We start from the raw sequence: 23,302 nt of genomic DNA on the forward strand, positions 1-23,302 counted from the left end.
CACTTTCTTACTCAACTTCCATTTATCCTGAGGACGCTTCTCTGGGAACCCTGCGAACACCTGAGATGCGTCTAACCTCACACACCGCACACCTGCGTCAGTGACGGGTCCAAGCGAGGGAGAAAGCTGTTCCATGCTGTGGGTGGCCCCGGGTGGGGTCACAGCATGTCATATTAGTTCCAACTTAACATCAATTCACTGATCACTTTGAAAAATAACCACTTACTCTAAACGTGAGATCGTGTGCAAGAGGCGCAGTGTTGAAATACTCAAAAATGGAATCCTGAAAATCTGGAAGTTTGAGTCCTATAAAAAAGAAACAAAGAACAGTCAAGGCAGGTTTAAAAGACGGTCTGTTGTGCTTAGATGGGAAGATGTGACGACATCAAGACGTCAATCCCTCATACGCCAACTGGTAAATCTGATGCGATTCTAGTCACATTCTAGTCATTGCCAGGAGACTCACAGAGGAAGACGGTCTCAGAAATCCTTACAAAAGGGGGCTGGAAGAGAAGAACTACCAGATATTAAAACAGGTCCCCCAAAGCCTCTTTAATCACGATCAAGTCAACAATGAACAAGGAGGAACATCCGGAGATAGACTCCGGTGCTCCGGGGACTCATGTGGGAAGAGTCACATATGAAATCAGTACACGGAGGAACTTTCCAGTAACTGGTTTTAGACAACCGACTAGCCACAGGAAAAAAACAAAACTAGATCCATTCCTCAAACTGTACATCAGAGTCCATCCGACTGAGTGAGCACTCCCAGTGTAACCGATGAAACCGTCCCACCACTGCACAGTACGCGCAACTCACTTGGAACACCTGGGGATTTGGGAGTATTTCCCTATGACTTGAGGAAAGGGAGAAGACTGATGAATTTACTGCACAAAAACTAAAAACAAAAAGCACTGAAAAACATGCTTGGTAAAAAACAAAACAAAACAGACTCCCCAAAACACCAAACATAAAGTAAAAAAGACAAAACAGAAATGAGGAAAAATATCTGCAACTTCCATCACAAACAGAAGCCTCTAATTCTCAATATACGAACAGCTTCCAGAAGAAAACCCGAAGTTTTAAAAATGGGCAAAAGACACAAATACATAAAAATTACAGAGTAAGAAATACGAATAACCCTTGAACATACAAAAGGTGCTCGGTCTTGCTCGTGATAAAGGACGTGCAAGTGACTTCTCTGATGCTCCTCTTGCCTACTGAGCTCGTGGACCCGCTCTGTGGCCGTGGCGCAGGCAGGAGCCCTCGCCCGCACGCTGGCAGGGACGCATGCGCTCGAGCCCCTGGGGCAGCCGAGTGGATCCAGCAGGCGTGGATGCAAGCTCACTCTCTAACCGGCAAACCCATGGAAACGGGAAGTGTCCTACACATATGGCTGTTCCGTGACAGTGAGAGCACAGCCCAGCACCGTCCGCAGCCCCCAGCAGAGCGCGGGGCAGTGTGGCCGTGAGCTGGGACCACCTCGCATGCCGTGGCCCTATCCACGCACAGAACGGAGCCCCGAGCAGGCTGCCTTGCGTAACCAGGGGGATACGGATGCGCGCCCTTACACACACACGTATTTGCTGCGTATTCCGAGATCCAACGGCAAGGCTAAACCAAAGCCTGGGCTTACCTATGGGGAAGGTATCTTTGAACATACCCTATTTCGGCTTTGAAATAAGTAGTCTCTTACGTAACCAAAAAATATATATATATATATATATTAAATCTAAAGTAAAACCACGTTCTTAAAAAAGCCTGTATGTAAGTAATTCAAAAGCTTATAATTTTAATTTACCAGTATCTGCTCTAAATTTTTCTTCCATCTTTTTCTTCAGAATTTCCATCTCTTCTAATAATTCTCTATTTTTGGCTTCGGAATCCTTTAGTTTACTAAAACAAAAAATAAAAAATAAACGGCTTTAAGCACACTGAGAACTGGTCATCCACAGGCTGACTCAGCAAGTGGCAGGATGTGAGAGCAGGGGCTCATCTCCAGTGGCTAGGAAAGTGCCGGAACACCGCAGGCTCCCCGCTGAATGGACAAGCAGACCCGCTCTCGGCCTGGGCGAGCCTACTGGGCATGCTATGGAGAGTACAGACACTTCTGAATCATAAACAGACACGGATTTTAAAAATCATGGTTCATGCAGGTGTATCTCAAGGCTGCCATGCAGTTTCCGACACTCCTACTCTCTTTCCAGAGGAGTCCTTTGCCCTCTTGAGGACACACAACCTCTGAACATCTTTCCCATAGCCGGCAAGATGGTGGGCTGCCCCTGAGACCGTGACCACTGCCCGAGCACCGGGGCTCTTGGGGCTCCCACGCGGTCACACGGCCATAGTCAGGCTGCGGCAGTTCACATCTGGCCCGCAGCCGAGCAGGGGCTTCTGTGCTGAACTAGCCGGGACGCTGGCCGGCCCACCACGCCTCTGTCCGTCTCAGCATCTGTGAAATGGGGCTGCAAGACGGCGGCCTGCCAGGAACGCTGGGAGGGTCACATCATTAACAGAATAAAACTCTCACGGGAGCAATTCAAATGACAGCCAGTATTACTCTTTTGGCCCAAACCAAGGAAATGTGTGACTCCGTAATCCTGTCAGTGATGCCCTTGCTGACACCCAGGTCCCCACCCCCTCAGGGAGGGGCTTGTGCCACCTGCCACTGCGAGGAGGGAGGCCCGGTTTCTAGCAGCGAGTTGGTCATTACTGAGTCCTGAGTGTGTCAGGCCGTGTCTGCAGACGGTGGCCTCTCGTCCCGTACTGTTGTATATAAAGGCTGTTCCTAAGACCGCATGAAGTTGGAAAAGTGCTTTCAAATGGGGACCCCATCTCCAACCTGTATTTTGAATTTTCAAGTTGAAAGGAAAAACTTGAAGCTGATGAGCTGAACGGCGCTGAGGTGGACAAGCAGCCCAGAGTGGCCGCATGCTGTCGCCCGGCACGGGGAAGACAAGCACTGCCTGTGACGCCCAGACACCCAGAACCGCGCACTCCGCGCTCTCACTACTCCCCGGACACCCGAGCAGAATCCTCCAGCAGGAGGGGAAGGGCGTCTGCACCACCGCCCTGTCCATTCTTCCCGAGCACCTACCAGGTGCCCGAGACGACCCCTGCTCAGAGCTCCTCCCGTCAGCTGCTGCCCAAGGTCACACGGTCCCCTGCGCGGTCGGACCACAGGACCAGGTACCTTTCGAAGGACAGATTGGTGTCTTTGACTTTCCTCAGCTCCTCCTGAACCAGCTGTTTGGCCCGGATCTCTGCCTCCAGGGCGGACTGCAGCTCCAGCCGCGCCGACATGTCCAGCTTCTGACTCCGGCGGACTTTCCAGAGGGGATCCTGCAGAGCAACAGCGTGGCGCGTCGTTAAGCCATTTCTCTGTCGCACAAAATGCTGGCAAGCGTGTCATCTTTTTCCTAAAACTTGTATCATCACGTTTAATAACGAGTGAATTTAAACATTAACTTGATACTACCAGATATTATCAAGGTCCACACGACCCGATTTCAGTTCGGGCATTTTGTGACGTTTATTCTCAGAGATCTTCTAAAGAACGAGCTGTACCTTTTCTTATTTTTTAAAAACAGTAAAACTGAAACCCTAGTGTAACTGCTACTTGAGCTCACCAGACTCTCTCACACACCAAGATCTATCATGAGATCTCGGCGGCCTTACTGTTCCTTCATCCTGAGACGTTCTGCTGTTTCGCTCAGAGACTGTGTCTGTGGGCATTAGTTAGTCCTGCTCAGGATGAAGGACCACAGTCACCGGGACGGAGGAAGGACGGAGTGACTGTGAACGGAACCAGCCTGATGCCAGGGTCCTGTTCCTATGTGGTCCGTCCGCTTTCAAGAGGGCTCGAAGTCTGGGACGCCCCTTTGATAGACCTTTTTAAAGCATTCCCTAAACGCCGGGTTTTTCGTTTTCTGCACACAAGAGTAAGGAGAACATAACCGGTGTGGGCTGCAGGGACGGGGGAGGGGCGCTTCAGCTGGATGCTAACGCTAACGACCACGCTGAAGTCCGGCAAAGGAGAGAAAACTCAGCCAGTCTTCCGATGCCTGAGTCCCACACGGATTTCCTCAATCAACAGGTGAAAACACACTTCTCGGGAAGAAAGGAAAGACACTTTCAGCCAGCGAGCCTCCGATACTAGTCTTCTCCAACAAGAATCTCAATCAACCGCTTTTGCTAAAAGCACCTACGACCACATTCTCTCGTCTCCTAGACGGTGTGTGCACTCGGTGTATCTCCGTGAGGGCAGTGGCCCGTCCTGCTGAGGCTCCCCCGACCCCAGAGCCTGGCGCTCGGTGACTACTTGCCGTGTGAGTGCGCTCTCGGGAGAACCTGTGATCTCCGGGTACTCACAGACCCTGAGCTCCTCACGCTGGGGGCTTTCACTGGCCACGCGAAGTCCCACGTGACCAGCGTGACCTGCCTGGTGCTGAGGTGCACTCAGGCTTAGCAGAAAGCCATTCATGAAGTCCATCACCATAGAAATGCAGAGTTCAGAACGAGGCCTACCAGCGCTCTGGACCCCAGACTGGAGCTCCTCAGGGCCTCGAGCTCTTCAGTCATCTTGGAGGCAAGAGCCTGAAGATAACCTCGGGCATCTTTCTCGTCGCTGACCCTAGAGGAGGACCACACCCTGTGAGCGAGAGGAGCCGAAAACGAGACCAGGTTCCTGCCTCCCACAGGACAGAGTGACACTGTGTCCTATCAGGTGGAACAGTCGCCCACGATGGATGAATGCGTCTGCCGGACCGGGCCCTTTCTGCTGTGCTGTGCAGAGGCCCAGCCTCCCGCTCCCCAAACCCGGGGGGCATGCAAAGCCTGACCCACAATGTCAGTGACTTGGGGTGGTTTCTCCACCTTTGGTCCAATGTGATGACCGCCACACAGGACTGTGGCCCCCAGACGTTAGCGATTGAAAGAAAGAGCAGCGAGATCTGTGCTGAGAAAGCACACCGGCGAGGAGAGCCCGACGGGCACGGGTAGGGCTGGGGCAGCCGCAGGCTGGCACGTACCACTGAATGATCTCTGCAATCTGGGCTTCCCAGTGGGCCACCGACTCCTTCTTGGCTGCCAGATCCTGCAGCTCGTCCTCTAGCTGTCTGTTTTGGGCTGTGAGTTTATCCACAAAGGAACAAAGCTGAAATGAAACAATCATACCGCACGACTTGTTACTGGTGCCATTTAAACTTTTTTTTTTTTTAAGATTTTAAACTTTTGTATGCTCTGGGAATCTCTGTAGGAAGCTAGAAGCTAACACAGCGCCCTTCAAAGATGACGTTGGTGTTGTTATAGCCCAAGTTCTCCTGAAGAGCCTGAAAGCGTTCCTCGTTACAAAATATTGTCCCCACTTGGTTTTCAATGTAGACTTTTTGAGTGCATCTAACTTTGTACATCTCAATACAAATCTTAACACACAAGAGGTAAGAGCTAGTGGTTTGGGGTAATCAGCTGCTTTTAAACCAGTGAAACACCCAATTCAGAAGACCAAGCCTATGACGCCCATAAGCACTAAGGTCCCAGAACCCACGACCGAGAACATGGCGGCTGTGAGTGGGGACGCAGATTACCCTCTCGTTCTCAGCCGTGAGCTTCTTGTTCTCCTCCAGCAGCAAGGCTCTCTCGCGCTCGTATTTATCTCTTACTGTGCCTACCGCCTCCTCCATTTCTGTGTGCCTGGGAAGGTACAAGAGAGAGAGAGGAATTAGACGCCCGTGAGGCAGCCCCCCAGGGGGCAGGAACACCAGCCCGCACCCACGACACTGAGGAGCGCATGGACACGTACCGCTCTCGCTTGGACTTCTCCAATTTGTCTTTTAACATGAGAACTTCCTTCTGCAGGGCCAGCTGGTGGCTCTCCGAATCGTGCACCTCCTTCTTCACGTTTTTGACCTCCAGCACATGGGAGGCCTCACGCCTGACCAACTCCTCTTCATAAAACAGGACTTTCTTCTCGAGCTCAGATTTGATTTTGGAAATCTCCTGCTGGTGTTCTAAGGTGGCACCTGGTCCCCGGCCTCCTTGCTTCATCTCAAGATAAAGGTGAAACAAAGTAAATTACAGAGCTCTGTGTCCTCCGGAGGGCCACGCGGCCTATCACCCACCCACCCAGGGACAGGCACTGCACCTGATGCCTCTGGCCCCAGGGGCTGACAGGACCTGCCCTGCTGAAGGGACGTGCTCAGATCTGCCCGGGACCCCAGAAGCTCTGTCTCTACACCCTGACACGAACGGTCTTCAAGGCTGCCCCAACTGCTTGTTCATCATGCAACAATATTCTTTTGAGGGCTGACTACGTGCTAGACGCCTCCGTGGTAACAGGGTTGCACCGAGCTCTCGGCTCTTGCGGGGCAGAGGGGAGAGCCCGACAACAAACCAGTAACTAAGCAACAAGATGCCCACATCAGGCAGCTAATACAGGGCAGCGGGACGAAGAATGGGGGTGGCACAAAGCAGACAACTAGGGAAGGCGGCTCGGACACAAGAAGTCCCATGTCAGGGGACGGGCAGTGAGTCAGGCACTGAGCTGGGAGCGAGCCATGTGCACAACAGGAGGGCATCGGGGTGGCTGCGGTCAGCGGGAAGGGAAGTGCCAGGAGGGGCGCCCTTAGGGTAGAGTCACTCTGAAAGTGACTGCGGGGCACTGAAAACAGGATGCGCTCCGGCTGTCACGTGGAGCACAGACTGTCACTCTGGACAGCGACAAGCACTTGGGCACAAGGGAGCAAAAGTCAAGGCCCACAGGGCACAAGGATGATGGAGAGAAACAGGCACCTCCGAGGTGTGTGCCGGGGGAGAGAGGAGGCCCATCGTCTCTACTTCACAGACAAGGAAACCAAGGCTCAGAATGGGGACGTGCACACTCGAGATCACACTAGGCTAACAAGGGAACCTGCCAGATCCTCACCCATTTCCTCCGCTAGCGCCTTTCTTTCTTTCTTTCTTTCTTTCTTTCTTTCTTTTTAATATCTTATTTATTTATTTGACAAAGATCATAAGCAGGCAGAGAGAGAGGGGGAAGCAGGCTCCCTGCTGAGCAGAGAACCCGATGTGGGGCTTGATCCCAGGACTCTGAGATACTCTGAGATCATGACCTGAGCCGAAGGCAGAGGCTTAACCCACTGAGCCCCCCAGGTGCCTCACTAGTGCCTTTCTACTCGCTCCCTCCTTCCCTCCCTCCCGAGGTGCTTGGCTTCCCCGTCCCGGCCACCAGCCTGCCTCTTCAACTTCAACAGCAGGATGTGGGCTTTTCCAGAAAAGGGGTCCACTAAATTTAGAAGCACGAGATAAGGAAGCCTGGTTAAGCGTCTGCCTTTGGCTCAGGTCATGATCCCAGGGTCCTGGGATTGAGCCCTGTGTGGGGCTCAGTGGCCGGTGGGGCGCCTGCTTCTCCCTCCTCCTCTGTCCCACCCCCTCCCTCCTTGTGCCCAAGCCTCAGCACGTTCTCTCTAATACATAAAATCTTAATTTAAAAAAATTTCAAGACAAATGGCAGGTATCAGGTATTAGTTACCAGGGCTTCCTATGAATTGCCTGAGACTTTTTATAGAAAGGAAAGAAATGGAGGAACTTGGGTTTTAAAAGAAATGGAGGAACAAGCTGCCATAACAGCATGTTTTTCCACGACCCGAGTCTAGTCCGTGGCTGCCCCTCCCTGGTGAGCCCGCCACGACCGTTAGCGAGGGGCACAATCTGGCCTCCAGCAGGCACTACCTTGAGGGCCTCGAGCTCACTCTCCACTTGCTTGGAGAAGTTCTCGCTGTGCTCACGGAGCTTGCGCTCCCTGGAGGCCTCGGCGACGGCGTCCTCCAGCCGCGATTCCAGCTGCAAGAGGAACGCCCGCGGCTTACTGGCATGGAGTCGGCCCCAATAGGGGCCCTCGGCCAGCGCAGTCCCGAGGGCCTCAGAATCCTCCCCTCCTCGTCAGACTTCATCCCCAGATGAGGGCTGAGAAACACATTCAAGACTTAACTGGAGTGGCTGGTCGGTCATAAACCAGCTTACATTCTAACATAAATCAGAAACTAGGCATTCGATTTCAAGAAAGGATGCTGAGTGGTGACACAAGTACTTGGATGTCTGGAGAACGGGAAGGCATCTACCGAGCGACAGACGCCACGCGTGCGTGGGGTGGGGGGGCAGCGGAAGGACTGGGCCTCGGAGTCGCCCCCCCCCACCCGCAGCACCTGGTGTGGGGCGGGGCCGGTAGCGCTCAGTTGGGGGGAACCCGCCCCTGTCCGCAGCTCCCGCTGCAACTACGAACTTATCTGGGTTGTGAACTAAACCGAGAAGAAAACAAAGATGCTGAGACCGAGCGCCTAAGTGCAAAAGGCCCTTCTTTTCCTAATTACCTGGGTTTTCTTCAAGTACTTTATCCAAAACAGTGTAACACGATGGCCCCAATGCAGAAACAGGTATGACAATCTACGTGTTTACTAAGGCAGTTATTAAAGAAAAGCAAGAAAACGTAAGCATGCCCCTCCTCTCGCCACACGGGGGAGGCAGTTTTCATAAAAAATGTTACTTACGTTAACACGCAATGGGTTTAGTGTTAAACTGAAGACAGTGTCTTAATTTCTAACACGGTAGATAAGGAAGGGCTGTAACCGGCACAAACAAGAGCTCTCTGGGGGTCTCGACAATGTCGAAGAGCAAACGGCCATCCGGAAAGCCAAGTTTCCGAGCCTCTGGGCTGACGTGCGCTGCGCCCGGTGGCGCCCAGTCCTCCTGCGCCTCCCCACCCCCCACGGACGTGCGGCTCATGCACACGTACGTACGCTGTGCTGTACCGATCGCTCATGACACGTTTCAGTTACATCTGTTAGTTCGCTTTCAAACGGAAGTTTTAAAAATCAGCACCCTAAGACATCTCTTAGTGATTTCACAAACCCATAGGGAGACCTGAGAAATACAGAATAAAAACCTGGCAGGCCAACTCGATTTCGCCTAAAATTTAAGATTTTTAAGTAATTTGTGTAATTCAGCCCAAGATCTCAAGATGTTTTATGAAGACTGCACAAAGGTCCAAACGGTACACTCCCTGAAACAGCCGACAAGCTACCTCTTTCCTGAGCTTCTCGGACTTGCGCATCTCCTGCCGCACGGAGTCCATCTTCTGCATGGCCGCCTCCACCTCCTCCTCTTTGTCGCGGAGCTGCCGGGACACCTTCTGCTTCTGGGAGCGGAGCTCGGCCATGCGCTCGTTGAGCTCCGAGAACTCCTGCAAGGCCAGCTTTCGCTGCTGGTGCGCGTCTTTGAGCTCTCTGGCCTGGGATTTCAATCGCTCCGAAGCCTCCACCAATTGCTGAACAGAAAAAAAAAGAGACGTTTCACATTTGCTTGACCAAGACGTGGAAAGCCGGAAGCTCAGTGCTCCCCGCGATGCCAGCTGCAGACCACCGCCAAGATCCAAGAGCTCACCTTCTTGGAAAAAGCCCTTTGCTCAGCCCCAGCCCAGCCAAGAGCTGCCTGGAAGCAGCCCACCTGAGCTGAGGTGCTAAGCATCAGCCTCCCTCCGGGGAAGATGCCCAATGACATGGCGACCCGCAGCCCAAGCCCACAACTTGCGAAACCATTCACGCCTCTCCCACATCAGATCACTCCCTTGACTACCTTGTGAAAATCCTCCTTCTCCTGCCGCACCACACGGTACTGCTTCTCCAGGCCTTTCAGCCGATGCGTGGAGTCCTCGTGCTCTTGGCGAAGGGTCACCGTGTCCTCCAGCTGCCGCTCGAGCCTGTTTGAATCTGAGGAAGAGAAAACCAACCATCCTGAGAGCGCATGACTTAGTAACTCCTCACGCTCTCGACCATCCAGGAGCTTTCTGACTTTCTCGCACACACAGGTCTGGAGACGGGTCACCTGCCAGGCTGACCCTGTGTCGGGTGGAGGGCTGAGACTCAGAAGGGACTTGAGTCTTTAGGGAGCTCTGATAATCGAGGAACCACAGAAGACGGGGGCAGGGCGGCTGGCCCAGCACCTAAAATACCGAGTGAAGCAGGTCACTGAGGAAAGCCTCAGGAAGAAATCAGCTGTGGCAATTCTGTCTCCAGGCTACAAAGAGGGGAATTAAGACAGAGAAATGTAAAACATTCCGAGAGTTTGTGGATGAAAGACTAGAGACACATTCCGGCTTCAACTACAAAATCCTATTATTTGAGCTGTGCCGAGGGGGAAAATCCTCTCCAGTGAGCTGACGACACAGTCGTTTAAACGTTTAAACAGGTTCACCGAAGCCAGAGTTTTTTCTCTCCTCCGCCTCACGAGGACCGACTGTTCTCCAAAGGGAGGACCGCCGCGACCCAGACCACCCACCTGCTACTTTACTCTTCAGACGCTCGATCTCTTCATTGAGCTTTTTGATTTCTTTCTCCCGCGCCGAGCCGCCCAGCGCCCGCGTGGAGCCGTGCAGGGACTGCACCGTCTGCGTGGACTCTGAGGGAGGGACACGGGCCGTGAGGAGCGGCTGGCACCCAGGGCGGCCAGCCGAGGCAGCAGCGGGCCAGGCACTGCCCTCACCTTGCAGCTTCCTGCTCAGCTCCAGCTTCTCCTGCTCCAGCCTCCGGATGCGGCGCTCGTAGGCCTCCGCCTGCAGACTGTTCTCCAGGTCCCGCTGCACGCCCTCGTCTCTGGTCAGGGTGCTGGACTGCATGATGCTCTTCAGAGAGCCACGGTCAGAGAAACAGCTGCAAGGAAAGCCACGGGGTTTTCTCATCTGAGAAGTCACGGTGAGCTCGTCGGCGTTTTACAGCTTCCTGGGGCCAAACGCTCGTCTTGCAGGCAGGCCACCAAAATGCCTGCGAGAAGACTAGTGTTTTCGGAGTCAGAATTAAGCCCAGGGCCCTCGTTAGGGCTAATGGTTGGACAACGGGGGGTGATCGACAAGGATGTGCCCTTCGCGGGGGTCAGAGAATGAAACCCCTACGGCACCACTTCCGCTCAGCCAGAATGCAACAGGAGCCAGTGTCCTGTGGGCACCTGGGCGTGGGGGCCTGGTACAGGCCACGGGGACGGCCCTGGACACCCAGGCCACCGAGGGCTTCCTCCTCCTCCTGCCACTGACTGGCTGGGGAGTTCTGGGGACGGGCTGCTCCACCTCCAGGGCCCATCCTCCCCCCCAGACTGAACCCGCAGGGCGCTCTTCTCCAGCACGGCGGGCAGCCCAGCTACCCACCGGCGACAGGCCCGCGGCGCACGCCACATGCGCAGATTAAAGCCCGTGGCGCTGCTCTCACCCAGAGCTTAATTCTCGAGCTGGTTCACAAGTTTAGTTCTCTTGCTTGTAACGTGACAATGATGCCAGGGGACGCCTGAGTCCAGCTACATGGAGGGCAGCGAAGTCACCAGCACATACACGCTTACGGGAAGGGCCGGGCCAGGGTCTCTCAAAGGTGGCCCGAGAATGCCGCACTCGCCAGCACCACGGGCTCCGTTCCGGGAGGAGGGCCCTGGGCCCGACCTGCCAAACGCCGGTGGGCCCGGAACCCCCGGGTTTAACAAGCACCCGCGGAGCGAGAACAGATCAGGAAACGGGAAAGCCTCGCGCGAGGGATTAAGAGGTCGCTAGGCCTACGGCATCTCGGGCCACTTTGTGGGGACTACAGGGCGTCCGCTGTCACTCTGGCTCCTCACCCCAAAGTGGTGTCTAAGATCTCAAGCAGAAACAACCCCCTCCTGAAGGAATTCTCATCAACCTGGCTACGAGCTTACGAGCTGCTAGCAGGTGCCCGGAGTCAGGCTGTGCTGCCCTCCGTCAGGCTCCGTGGGGCTCCATCTGCTCCACGTGGCCTGCCTGTCGTCCGGCCCGGTTTCTCTGAGAGCCGGTGAGAGCCTGGCAGAGAGGCCCATGTGGGACAGATGACAGGTACCGTCACCTCATGCTTGGGGCCTGGAGCAACACGTGGGGCTCCTGCTCCCGCCCTCCAGTTTCCCCCACGTTTGCAACCGCGCTCCGGCCCGTGGCGGAAGCTACAGAGCTGCGACTAAAATCCGCACAAAAGCCGGCATGACCAGGAACAAATCTCGCCAAAGCTGACGGGCTGTAAGTCAGAAGTCAGCCAGCTACCTCCCGTGAGCCAAGGATGGGTTTCCCATTTTCGGAGGTTTTGTTAACAAAGAAGACTATATAACCGAGACCGCCCTTTGTGGAAGAAGTCTGCCGAGCCTGCGACGTGTCACCATGTGTAGTCACCAGGGGACCCTTCTAAAGGACAAGCCCGTCCATGCTCCGTGAGCACGGTCCCCCCAACACTGACGCAGGCACGCACCCGTCCAGGAGCAGCCCCCCGACTGCGCACCGAGCCCGAGGGGAGGCTCTGCCTGGGGAACAACACGGCGAGACCCACCTTTCCGTTGTGAATGTAAAACCGATGAAGGGCAAGTGCAGCCCGGAGAAGCCCGTGTGAGAACCCGGCGGCAGCATTTCCTGCACAAGAACACACGACAGAATGAAATCCGCGCTCCAGCGCAGGCACAGGAGGAGGAAAGGACGCTACCCATCGGTGAGATCAGGGGTGCGTGGGAGAGAATGGCCTTCTGGGACACGGAGGACGCAGTTCCCTGCCAGGGAGCACAGCCCGGGCAGACTCGTAGTTCTCAGGCCCGGCTGTGCCTGCTGCACGCATGACGCAGGGGCGAGGACAGACACGCCGCTTCAAGTGAGGATGACGTCACAGGACACCTGCACCACACCCGCCACGGGTCCACATGGCCCCCAGCAGAGGCAAGCAGACAGGGCACAGACACAGCCCCCGGAGGGCGCAGGGCAGAGGCTGGGGCGACTAGGTTCTTGGCAGCGACAGAGGCCAAAGGCAGAAGGGAGGCCTGGAAGCCAAGCTAGGGTATTTTAGGTAAATATATGACCTACTCTACTTTTCAGTTTCAGGATCCTTCTTTATCAAACGCGAAACCGAAGTTACAATTCATCTGGGAAATGTCAGTGTGGAAACAGTTTCTTTGGAGTCTAGGAAAACCCCTCCCACAGTGACACTACTTTTCTCTGTGTGGTCTACGGATTAAGGGCTTATTTGAGTAAGAGGAATTCTCTAGGGAGCCATCAAGAAGATCTTTTCTCTACCTGGTTGAACCCCAGTCCCTCTATCCCCAAGCCCGGTCACATGTACGGACTGAAGAAGGCTGGGTTCAGCCTTGGAGCAAAACTCCCTGGAGCTAAAGGTGACGACCCGTGTACCAAAGGCCCTCTCGGACCAGCCGAACACCACACGGCCCCAGAGCCAGGACCCAATCTGGAGAACCACGACATCGGTGGGAGGGCTCAGAACACACACATGGTCACTGCTGCTCCCAAACCCCTGCCAGACGAACACCAGTGAGCACAGGCACCTCGGAGAAATTTCGGGTTCGGTTCTGGACCACCGGAGAGGACAACAAAGTGAGTCAACTGTATTGTTCAGTTTCCCGCGCATGTGAAAGCTGAGATCACACCACCGGGCAGTCTGTTAAATGTGTGACCGTGTAGCCCATCAGGATAAAGCAAACCCCTTAATTTAAAACTACTCTAGTGCTACAAAACAGTGACCGTCACCTGAGCTCTCGGCAAGTCGCAAGCCTTGATCACAGATCACCTAACAATACAGAATTATTACAATACAGAAAGAAAAGGTCTGAGACATGGCAAGAGCCAGCAGAATGTGACCCAGAGCCACGAAGTGAGCAAATGTGGTTGGAATAACGGTGCCGCAGCTGTCCTGGAGGCAGGGGTGCCACGAACCTTCTGTCTGTAAAAACCCAGTACCTGCAAAGCACAGAAAAAGGAGGGTGTGTCTGTGACCCTTACGTTCTCAAAGGGACATTAAGGACCAAGCTGAAGGCTGGAATAAAAGGTGTGTTCTCTTGAAACAGCTACCAGATTTTTAAAAACCAGCGCAGCCCGAAGATGTAGCATACTGGAGAGCAACACCAGACACACACTGCCAAGACTCGGACCCACAGCGCCACCACGTCGGGACGAGACTGCGCCAGCACTTACGATGTTTCTCAGCACGTCGTCATCCACGTCGAAGTTGGAAGTGTCCGAAGGACTGCTCACGTCAGGAATGTAAGGGGCCTCCAGGTTCCGTATGTTCTCCCAATTCAGACCTTCGAAGAACGCGTGCTTCTTGAAGTCCTCTATCCCGTTCTGGCCCAGCCGGCGCTCCCTGCTGCAGATGAGTCTCTGAATGAGGTCTTTGGCTTCTTCTGACACGTCGGTGACGTGGGATGGAAACTGAAATCGCTCCTGGGGTGGGGGGACATGGGATGAAAACGTACTCAGAAAACTCGAAGGTATACAGATGTTACAGGAAACGAGAGAGGCAACTGCTCCAAAGCAACAGTCCTAATTCCACAGTAACTAAAATGCGAACCACAGCTAACAAAACTGAATTCCAGAAAGGCAAACGAGAAAATCTGCTTTTGCGCACAGTGGATTTGGTAGCACATGCCACGTAATGACGATGGACTGGTTCGTCACCCATCAAAGCGGCCAAGGACGCAGACCGCGCGCTGCGGTGGGACAGGCCCACATGGCTCTGCAGAGGGCGTTTTGCCAGGAGCTACGGCAGACCCCCTTCGAAAACTGTGTTCTACGGAAACAGTCACGAGAACACCCACCATGTTCACACGGCACGATATTCTGACCTGGTAAACTGCAAATTACCTACATGCCCAAAAGGGGACTTGTTAAAAAAAAAAAAAGGACAGGGCACACACATGCCAAGAGAATGGTCTGTTTCTATGCACTGGACAGGCAGATGACAAAAACACAGACAAAACCACCTGGTTCTACGTGATGTGATGCCGTTCATTCTGACACCCGCCCACTCCCCGGCCCAGGCCAGCCTCTGTGACCCAGAACCAGGGAGAGCGGCACCGCGCCACGGGGCGGCGGTGAAGATCGGGGAGAGCACACGGGGAGCTGGACCGGGCCCCACCGGGAGTACGTGGGACCAGCAGGCTCCGCAGCACTCCCCGAGCCCGGCCCGCACCTTCGCAGCGCCTATCACCGAGAAGGGGTTGGGTGATTCCCACCATCTACGCTCCGCCCCTCTGTGTTGTCTGACGTTTTTGCGGTAACTGTGCATTAATTTACACACGACGACATTTATTTCTACTTTGGGAAAAGAGTCTTTTACAAGCACGGCCCGCTCTGGTCTGGAGTTCAACGGAAGACCGCCCACCACTTCCGCGTGCACCTGCTCCCCACGCGAGCCCTTGGTGAGAGACGGGGCTGAGGACAGGTCAGCGCCGGGGTCGCCCTTGGGGAGGTGGGAGGACGCCGAGAGCACCCTGGCTGGGGGGGGTGGGGGGAGCGGCCCAAGGAAGGCCTCCGTGACTGCGGGAGGCGGACGCCAGGAGCATGAGGAGGAAGAGCGAGTGGTAAAGCAAATGAGACACGGAGGCGAGGCAGAGGGGAGGCGAGGTCAGGGTGGAAAATGCACAGCCGGGAAAGGGAAAAGACACAGGATCCGGGAGGCAGAAGGATGCCGCGTGGCGCCGTCACGACCGCCGGTGAAGCCAGCCCCTCCAGCGACCTGCCCGCTGGCCTCCTCGGCCCCTGCCTCCCCTCACACCCACGCCTCCCTTGCCGGCCGCGGTGCGGACTCGACCGCCCGCTGTCTCCGTTCCCGCCTGGCGGCCAGCGGCCTGCTCCAGCCCTGACGCCTCGTCCCCGAAGACGCCCACAGCTTCCGAGCAGCCCTCCCGCCCCCGGGCCTGCACCTCGGGACTCGAACCGACGGGACTTGGGAATGCTGTGTCTTACCTCGTGGTTCATGATCTTTCCATAGGTCTCCACGAGCGACTCTGCGTAGAAGGGCGTTTCTCCGTACAGCATCTCGTACATGCAGACGCCCAGCGACCACCAGTCACACTCGGGGCCGTACTTGCCCATGCCGTCCTCCATCGCCTGCAGGATCTCGGGCGAGATGTAGTCAGGAGTGCCCACGGCCACGGAGGACTGGACCTTAGGGGAGAGGGTGGTGTTGGAAGGGAGACCCCAGGGCAGCTCTCATGCCACACTCCTAACTACCTTCTCCAGAGCAGGGACGACAAATAAGGAAACCATCATGAGGTAAAAGTGGCCCGTGGTCATGATTAAAAACTGTAATTCAAAATTCAGCACGCATAACCGTTCTCCTGCGGCACTACGCCCTGGGCAGTTTCCAGAACGCACAACACTCTCTCACACCTGGTCTCTCTGGGCCCAAAGGCCCTCCTCAGCCCCCAAATGGCACTGCAGTCCCTCAAGGGGTGGCATGTCCCACGGGCTCCGTCACGGCCCAAACTGGGGTCCTGCGGCCACGTGTGTTCAGGCCAACCCTTCGCCACACCCATGTGCACACGGCCCCGAGGTTCTTGCAGGACGAATTCCAGGGTGGGGCCCAGACACCAGATTTCCAGGATGTTCCCGGGGATGCTACGGTGGCTCACCCAGAGGCCACCCCAGCCTCCCGAGGGAACATCAGGAAGGGGGTGCAGGCACTAGGTGGGTGCTCAGGAACTCCCTGCTGGGGAAACGGGAGGCTAAGTGCCCTAAAGGGGAAAGAACATTCCCTTGGCTACCGACATCAGCAGAACAGGCCTGTGACCTCTCTCCTGAAATCTGTGGCCCGAGAGGGCAGCGGTCATCACAGAGAAAGCGAGAGGAAGCCAGTCAGCTGAGAATCAGACCAGTCTCAGAGGACACAGAGAACAGAGTCCACAAGACTGAGGGAGAAACCATCACAGAAGGCCTGACGGACTCTCCCCTGGTCATGTCTGAAGAGAGGGCCATGGGGTGAAGCTGCACCCCGGGTCAGACCGAATCAGCAGGGAGGGCTGCCCCCCTCACGGGACCAGATCACGGCTGGGCAGCGCGGCCGCAGCTCCGAGGCAGGCAGGGGAAGACCGGGGCGTGAGGTGGCGGGGTGGGATGCGCGGCCACGCATGCAGGGGAGAAAGCTAAGCCACGCACTAGCTCAGTCGGAGGCCGCTGTTCGTTCCGTCGGACCACTGGATTTGAGGACGGCACCCACCTATCAACTCATCAAGACGCGGAGAAATGAGAGACCGGCTTGTTGGAAAGAGAAAAGTCTAGCATCAAGGACCCCTGCTTCCAGATCAGCAACACCCACAGAGAGAAAGGCCCTCCTGAGGGGAAGTTCGCTGCCCAGACAGAACGAGGAGGGTAGTTAGAGCGAACGTCTGTGTGCCTGAGCGTCCCGCACAGGGCGTTTCGAGAAGGGACGCAAGCGCCGCCTGCCGTCCACTGCGGCCCTGACGTGACTTTAGCCACCTAGCCACGTCCGGAAACCCAACAACCTCCAGCTGAGAAGACACATGCGTGACTTTCGTAAACACAGAAAGCAAAAAAGAGCTTTCAAGCTTAAGTAGAACATTTCAACTCTCTCCTTAACAGATTTATCTTTTTAATTTACATTCATAAACTTGCTTTCTTAACTGGATCTCAAATCAGAATTTTAAGCCCCTTCTAATTACAAGCAAAACCCCAAATCAAATGGAAAATCTCCAACAAAATACCTACAGTTCCATCGTCATTCATCTTCAAGCATGATCCAAAGTCAGCCAGGCGGATATGACCATTCACGTCCAAAAGGACATTGTCAGGTTTGATGTCTCTGTTAGTGAAACAAATAAATGAGTTCACCATTTCCATGCTATGCATTTGGGAGGTTAAGACCTTACCTCGCAGCGTATCAGTGACAATCTTGGGAGAACGTCTCCCGTGCACTTTATGTGGGTATGCGGCGGTGCTCGCCAGTGTGGTGTCCCCCGTCCATCGGGTGACATGCCACTCCTGTTCCCACCACACAGCCGACAAGGTCTCCTGAGCATCTCCTTTGTGCCAGGCGCTGTGCTCGACCCCAGGTCTACGACAGTGACACACCCCACAGCCCCCTGCCCTCATGAAGCCTCCCCCTGGCTGAGGTGGCAGGAAATGAGCACGGGATCACACACACATGTGGTCTCAGCATGGGAGCACGACACATGTAGTAAGGGCTGGGAGGAAACGTGAGGAAGTCAAAAATGCAGCCGAGGCTGGCCGGGCAGAGCCAGGATGAGAGCAGGAGGCAGGTGAGGCTCTGGGGCAGGAGCCCAGCAGATCAAGGGCGCGCAGCACACCCCACACTGTACGTGACGGATGAGGACCCGGGGGCCGAAGACCAGTGAGCAGCAGCAAGTGCACGGCAGCAAGGGAAGGCCGCGGGTGCACCTGCTGTTCTAGGTCCTGGCAAACGTGGGCCCCAGGTAGGGAGTGGGGCTCTAAAGCACAAACCCTCCTTCCTGGCAAAATAAGCGAACGTCAGGCTGGTGGGCACGCAGCGAGGGCGCAGGTGTGCGCACGGCGTGACACCTCCAGAAGCAGACGTGCGCCCCAGCGACTCCCAGCATCGGGGCGAGGCCCACCAAGTGAGTAGAAGAGGACGTTTCTTCCCCGCAGGAAGACCCACAAAGCAAAAGAAAGCTAGCACAGCACTCCGAACTGGGCAACACACAGGGAGAGGAGAAAACCCGCAACGAGTCAGGAAAATACAAACTAAGAGCAGAGCCAGACAAAACAGGGAGAAATGAAGAGAGTTGATTTAACTCAGGAAGAACCAGAAGAAAAAGACAAAAATCATCTCAGAAATAGTGACTCGATTATAAGGTACCCAAAGGAGAACAAATTAAAATAAAGATCTGATGAAAGGCAGCGAAGAAAGGGAGGGAAAGACCCCGGAGAAGAAAAAGTGAGAGAAAGCAGAGAGAAGGGTCAGAGAGAACAGCTGGAGTGAAGCAGAAGACAGGCGAAGAAGCCCCGGAACACAGATCATGGGAGTCCCCAAAGAAACCGCAACGGTGAAACATAACTAATACTTGAAAACACGGAAGTAAAAAAAGGCCCTGAACTGACAGACTGCGGGGCCCATCAGTGAACACTTTCCAATGTCCTGTTTTTCGGAGCCAGAGAAGTCGATACTGAAGGTCACAGGGATCGGTGACTGCGTGAAGACAGCCAGAAGAGCTGTGAGGACAAAGCGAGGGGTCTTATGCGGCGACCAGGTTGCCATGGGCTCAGCCTCCATGACTAAAGCAGCAGGGCCTGGTGCGGAGAGACAGACGGTGGGACAGGACGGAATTTCCAAAACCAGAGCCACTGCACAAGGAGTGCGGACGTGCGGAGGGTATCCTCTCAGTCCACTGGGGCAGAGAGACACGTGAATAAGTAAGCGGCTTGTGGCCCGACAGGAGGGCCTCTTCAGGATAAAGTAGGAGCCCCCCCATCTCAACTGCCCACCCCCCAACTGTCTGTCTTGGCCGGGTTTCCCCTGCGCAATCCTGCATCTCTTCGCTCGAGCTCTTCCTTTTCCGAGACCGTGTTTGTTTTCTGCACATTCTGTCTCACAAAACTGCATCGTCCTTTCATCCCTAAGCCATACTCCCCGTTCTTTCCGGGAATGTGATGTCCTCCGCCGGCAAGCCCGTGTCAACCCGAGAGTCTTCGTTCCCACCTCTGCTGGGATCCGCGGCCAACTTCTCAGAAGCACGGGCGCTGCGCTCCCCGCACCCAGCCGCCCTGGCATCCCGTGCGGCGGAAGCCCCGCCTGAAGCCACGGCAGGCCACAGCCAGCCACGGGGGTCGGGTGCAGGGTGGGGGACAGGGTCCGGGCCGTGCGTGTTAAAGCCAGCGGTGCCGCTGCTCGTGCGGGCAAAACACACTTCTGTCCGGCCCCACCAGATGTGGTTTCAGGCTACTCGCACCGTGTCCTCCTCCACCGGAGGCTCGGGAGCACTGACTTCCTACAAAGCCTGACTTTGCGAACTTTCTACCAAAAATGCAAAGCTTGCTGTTTTTAGACGGGGTCGTTCAAGTGCTAAGTCTGAATCCCGAGTTGACGGGGATGCTAATTACATATTTAGATCTCGCCCTATGCCTGCAGGTCAGACAACAGAGCGAAGCTTCTACAGAGCCAATTAAGAAAATACGAAGAAAGCTTTCTAATTAGGGAAAATAGGGAAAGAATAAGCTGTTAATAAGGTGGTCAGATTAATTTCCCTGGAGATCAGTGACAAATGCAAAGACATTCACGCCTGGTATGAACCAGGCACAGCCTGTCAGAAAGGTAAAACATAAAATTGAAGGTTAAAAACAACTACAACGAACCGTTACAAAAGCAGGCACAAGGACATTAAGGAATCCATGAGAAAGGGAAAATACACTGCCCCAAACCCTAAACGAAGTGACAGTTATTTGGGGCAGCTCCCCCTGCTTACTCTGTGACACAGGGGCCTGTAGCACCGTGCCCTGGGCAGGACATGTGGCCGGAGGCAAGCTGTCCCAAGGCCTGGCACCTCAGTTTCCCCGCTGAGCAGTGAGGAACAGCCAGACCTGAAGGGCGGTTCTCTTCGCACTGGGTACCGTGGCTACCCTTGGGACAGGAGCTGCGTCTGCTGAGTCGGGTCCCAAGCGGGGCAGCAGCCATGCAGGCGGCAATGCCAAGGGATGTCGGCAGCCCCAAGCCCCCTAACACGGCACAGTGATGCCTTCACGGTCCAAAGAGGAAGGTGACTTCCAATCTAGAACCTCGTACTGGTTCATCCCTCAGTCGTACACCTGGATGGAATTAAGATGCTGATCTCAAAAACAAAAACGATCTCAGGAGCCTCCTTTTCCAGAATTTACAGAGTGTGTGCCACCAGATCGAAAGAATGCACTGGGAAAGAGGAAGACGCGTGACTCAGAAAACAAGGGCTCCAGTCCCCGGGCGGTGGGGAGGGAGCCTGCCGGGGGGAAGGGCTCCCGGGAGGGGGCAGAGCGGGAGGCTCAGAGAGCACCGGGCGGAGACGAACGGGAAGGAAGAGGCAGCGCCAAGAAAAACCAGACCAAGGCACATGCAGGCTTTGTAACTCGGTGGCGGTGTTAGGGGGTAATTAGCGATGGCCACCACGGAAAAGCAGACTCGTGAAAAAACGGGGCCGCTACAACCCCGGAGAAGACGAGTTATACCACGAGTGTGAACACTGTGTGAGCAAGGCTCACCGCGTATGCACGCGGACGCTGTGTCACGAGCAGCAAACACAGATTTAACCGAACGTTATCATTTACGGATGCGACGGTGAGGGAGGGGGATGGAAAGCGGGTGTGGGGGGAGGGCCGTGAGAGAGACCTCCGTAAAGGGTAAATCTCCATTTTAATAGAGGTAATCTAATTCTCCCTTCTCCACATACAAGAAAAGAGCAAGAGAAGCCCGTTATTTAGAATATGAGGGAAATACAGAAGAAACTTTAAGAAACTGACAAGTCACCTGCGGCCAGTGGAATCAGGCAGGAAACTCAAACACAGTTATCTGACTTCGACAAAGAAACGAACCCACCCCCGGACAAATCTGCTGTCTTAAACGGCAGGAAGAGATGGACGCAGTCCCTCGCACCAGAGAGCGAGCCCGGCCAAGGGCCCCCGGAACAGCGGGAGGACGCCAACCACACTGACGCCAGCGCCCCCCGGCCGAGAGCCAGTCACAGCGCGTCGCTCGGGTTGCTGGGGTGTGAGCCCCTCTCCGCAGCCTCTCCTTCCTGCATTTTGCTGCAGGCCGTGGAACAGGGAAAGCAGCGCTGACAAGCTAGGGGGTGGGCCCCCTGGGGAGGAGGGTCAGCAGGGGAGAGGGGGAGCTGCTGTCAGGTGTCCTCGGGTGACCGGTGACCGGTGCTCCAGCCTCAAGGCTGTCACAGGGACGCTGGGATCCCCCGATGCCAGGCGTTGGGGCGGCTCAAAGAGAGGGGCTGCTAAGTGCATGAGCTCCCGGGGGGGCCTGGAGCCTGGGGCCTGTGACACGAGAGCTCTGAGGGCCCTTTAACCCATTCCACGCAGCCTCTGTACAACCCAAGAGGTGGTTACCTGTGCACGTAGTGCAGCTGATGGATGGAGTCGATGGCCAACACCATCTCCCCAATGTAGAATCTTGCCATGTCTTCCGGAAGCTTGTCTTCGAATTTACTGAGCAGGGTCAGCAAATCACCACCCACATAGTAGTCCATGACCAAGTACTACAAATTGGGGCGAGATGGGGGAGAAGAGGGCACAGTCAACACCAAGCCTGACAACTGAAGGCCAAACCCCCACCGGGAAGGTCTCCGGCTCTTCAAGTCGGGACCGACGGCTTACTCCCACATCATCCAGGATGCCCCCGGTCTGATGGACCCTAACACCGCTGCACTTCCCAGCCAGGCTTCTGGCAGCTTCAACAGGGAATACATTTAACCTATGGAGAAAGTTACTGAAGAGTCTGATGCAGGAGAAGGCACAACAGGAGCTGGAGACCCAAAGCAGAAACACGATTCGTGATGTATCAGGTTCTCCCGGTTCTGTACGGATTCTCCCGGCCCTTACATCACAGGAAGAGGACACTGGACCAGAGGAAGAAGGTGAGTTACCTAAAATCACAGGAAACTAGCAGCTCTTATTAGAAAGGTGACCCCACGAACGAGCTGGAGGGCAGGCACCTCTGCGTAAAGCCCCAGGAAAAATCAGACCCTTTACTGCTTATGCAGAAATTAAAGCCACGTCCAGGGGCCGGGTGTCCTGCGAACGGGACTGAGAGGGCCTCCCCGGAGCGGGGCAGCCTTCTCTCTGACAACAGCCTCTCGGCGCAGCACCCTGAATGCTCGGACATCTGATGGGGCATCTGACAGGTCAGGGAGGCCCGGGACGGGTGAAACCGTCACAGCTAAAGTCAGGGTGGCTGCGGCTCGGGGACTGCTGGGGAAGCGGCGGGCCCTGCCCCGGAGCAATCACCTCCCTGGAAGCCAGTTTCCGTTGACGAGATGGACATGCTGGTCCAGCAGTTCACTAGCCAATGGAGGGAAACGCCAGCTCCCAGTCTACCGAGCCAGAGAAACGACCGCTGCAGACTGACTGGGACCCGAACGGCGGTCAGAGAGCAGCTGCTGGGCTCTGTGCTCTCAGGCTCCGGCTCGCGCCCGTCCCCTCTGGCAATGCCCGCAGCAGCCCCCGCTGCAGGCACGAGCACAATCCCATTCTGCAGGCAAGGAAGTGAGGCCCGAGGCCCGAAGTGCCCCAGCCGGCGAGTGAGGGAGCAAGGATCCGAACACAGGCAATTGGACCCAGGCCCAGAACGGCAAACACAGCCCTCGGCGCCTCATGCGGGAGGAGAGCAGCCACCATGCCGGGGGGCTCGTGTGAAGTGGGGGACCCTCACTCAGGCCCCTGCTCTGCAAAGCACCCGTACCGACAAGCCCCACCACCTGGCCTCACAAACCGCTCCCCTCAGCCTGATCTCACGGCACTGAG

General features: G+C 55.6%; 1 protein-coding gene across 1 annotated transcript in view; it reads right to left on the reverse strand.

Moving 5' to 3' along the window:
- The window catches only part of CDC42BPB (CDC42 binding protein kinase beta), a 99,284-nt gene that overhangs the window by 23,051 nt on the left and 52,931 nt on the right, over window positions 1-23,302 (reverse strand). Inside the window, 17 exon segments of the mRNA XM_046008756.1 lie at window positions 227-306; window positions 1,802-1,896; window positions 3,194-3,342; window positions 4,528-4,633; window positions 5,031-5,155; window positions 5,586-5,691; window positions 5,801-6,045; window positions 7,729-7,839; window positions 9,077-9,319; window positions 9,628-9,761; window positions 10,330-10,449; window positions 10,534-10,700; window positions 12,360-12,439; window positions 14,003-14,251; window positions 15,776-15,976; window positions 17,537-17,630; window positions 21,890-22,038. Of these exon segments, the coding sequence (XP_045864712.1) occupies window positions 227-306; window positions 1,802-1,896; window positions 3,194-3,342; window positions 4,528-4,633; window positions 5,031-5,155; window positions 5,586-5,691; window positions 5,801-6,045; window positions 7,729-7,839; window positions 9,077-9,319; window positions 9,628-9,761; window positions 10,330-10,449; window positions 10,534-10,700; window positions 12,360-12,439; window positions 14,003-14,251; window positions 15,776-15,976; window positions 17,537-17,630; window positions 21,890-22,038 (2,454 nt within the window).

This window comes from Meles meles, chromosome 6 (assembly GCF_922984935.1).
Source record: "Meles meles chromosome 6, mMelMel3.1 paternal haplotype, whole genome shotgun sequence".
Taxonomy (NCBI): Eukaryota; Metazoa; Chordata; class Mammalia; order Carnivora; family Mustelidae; genus Meles; species Meles meles.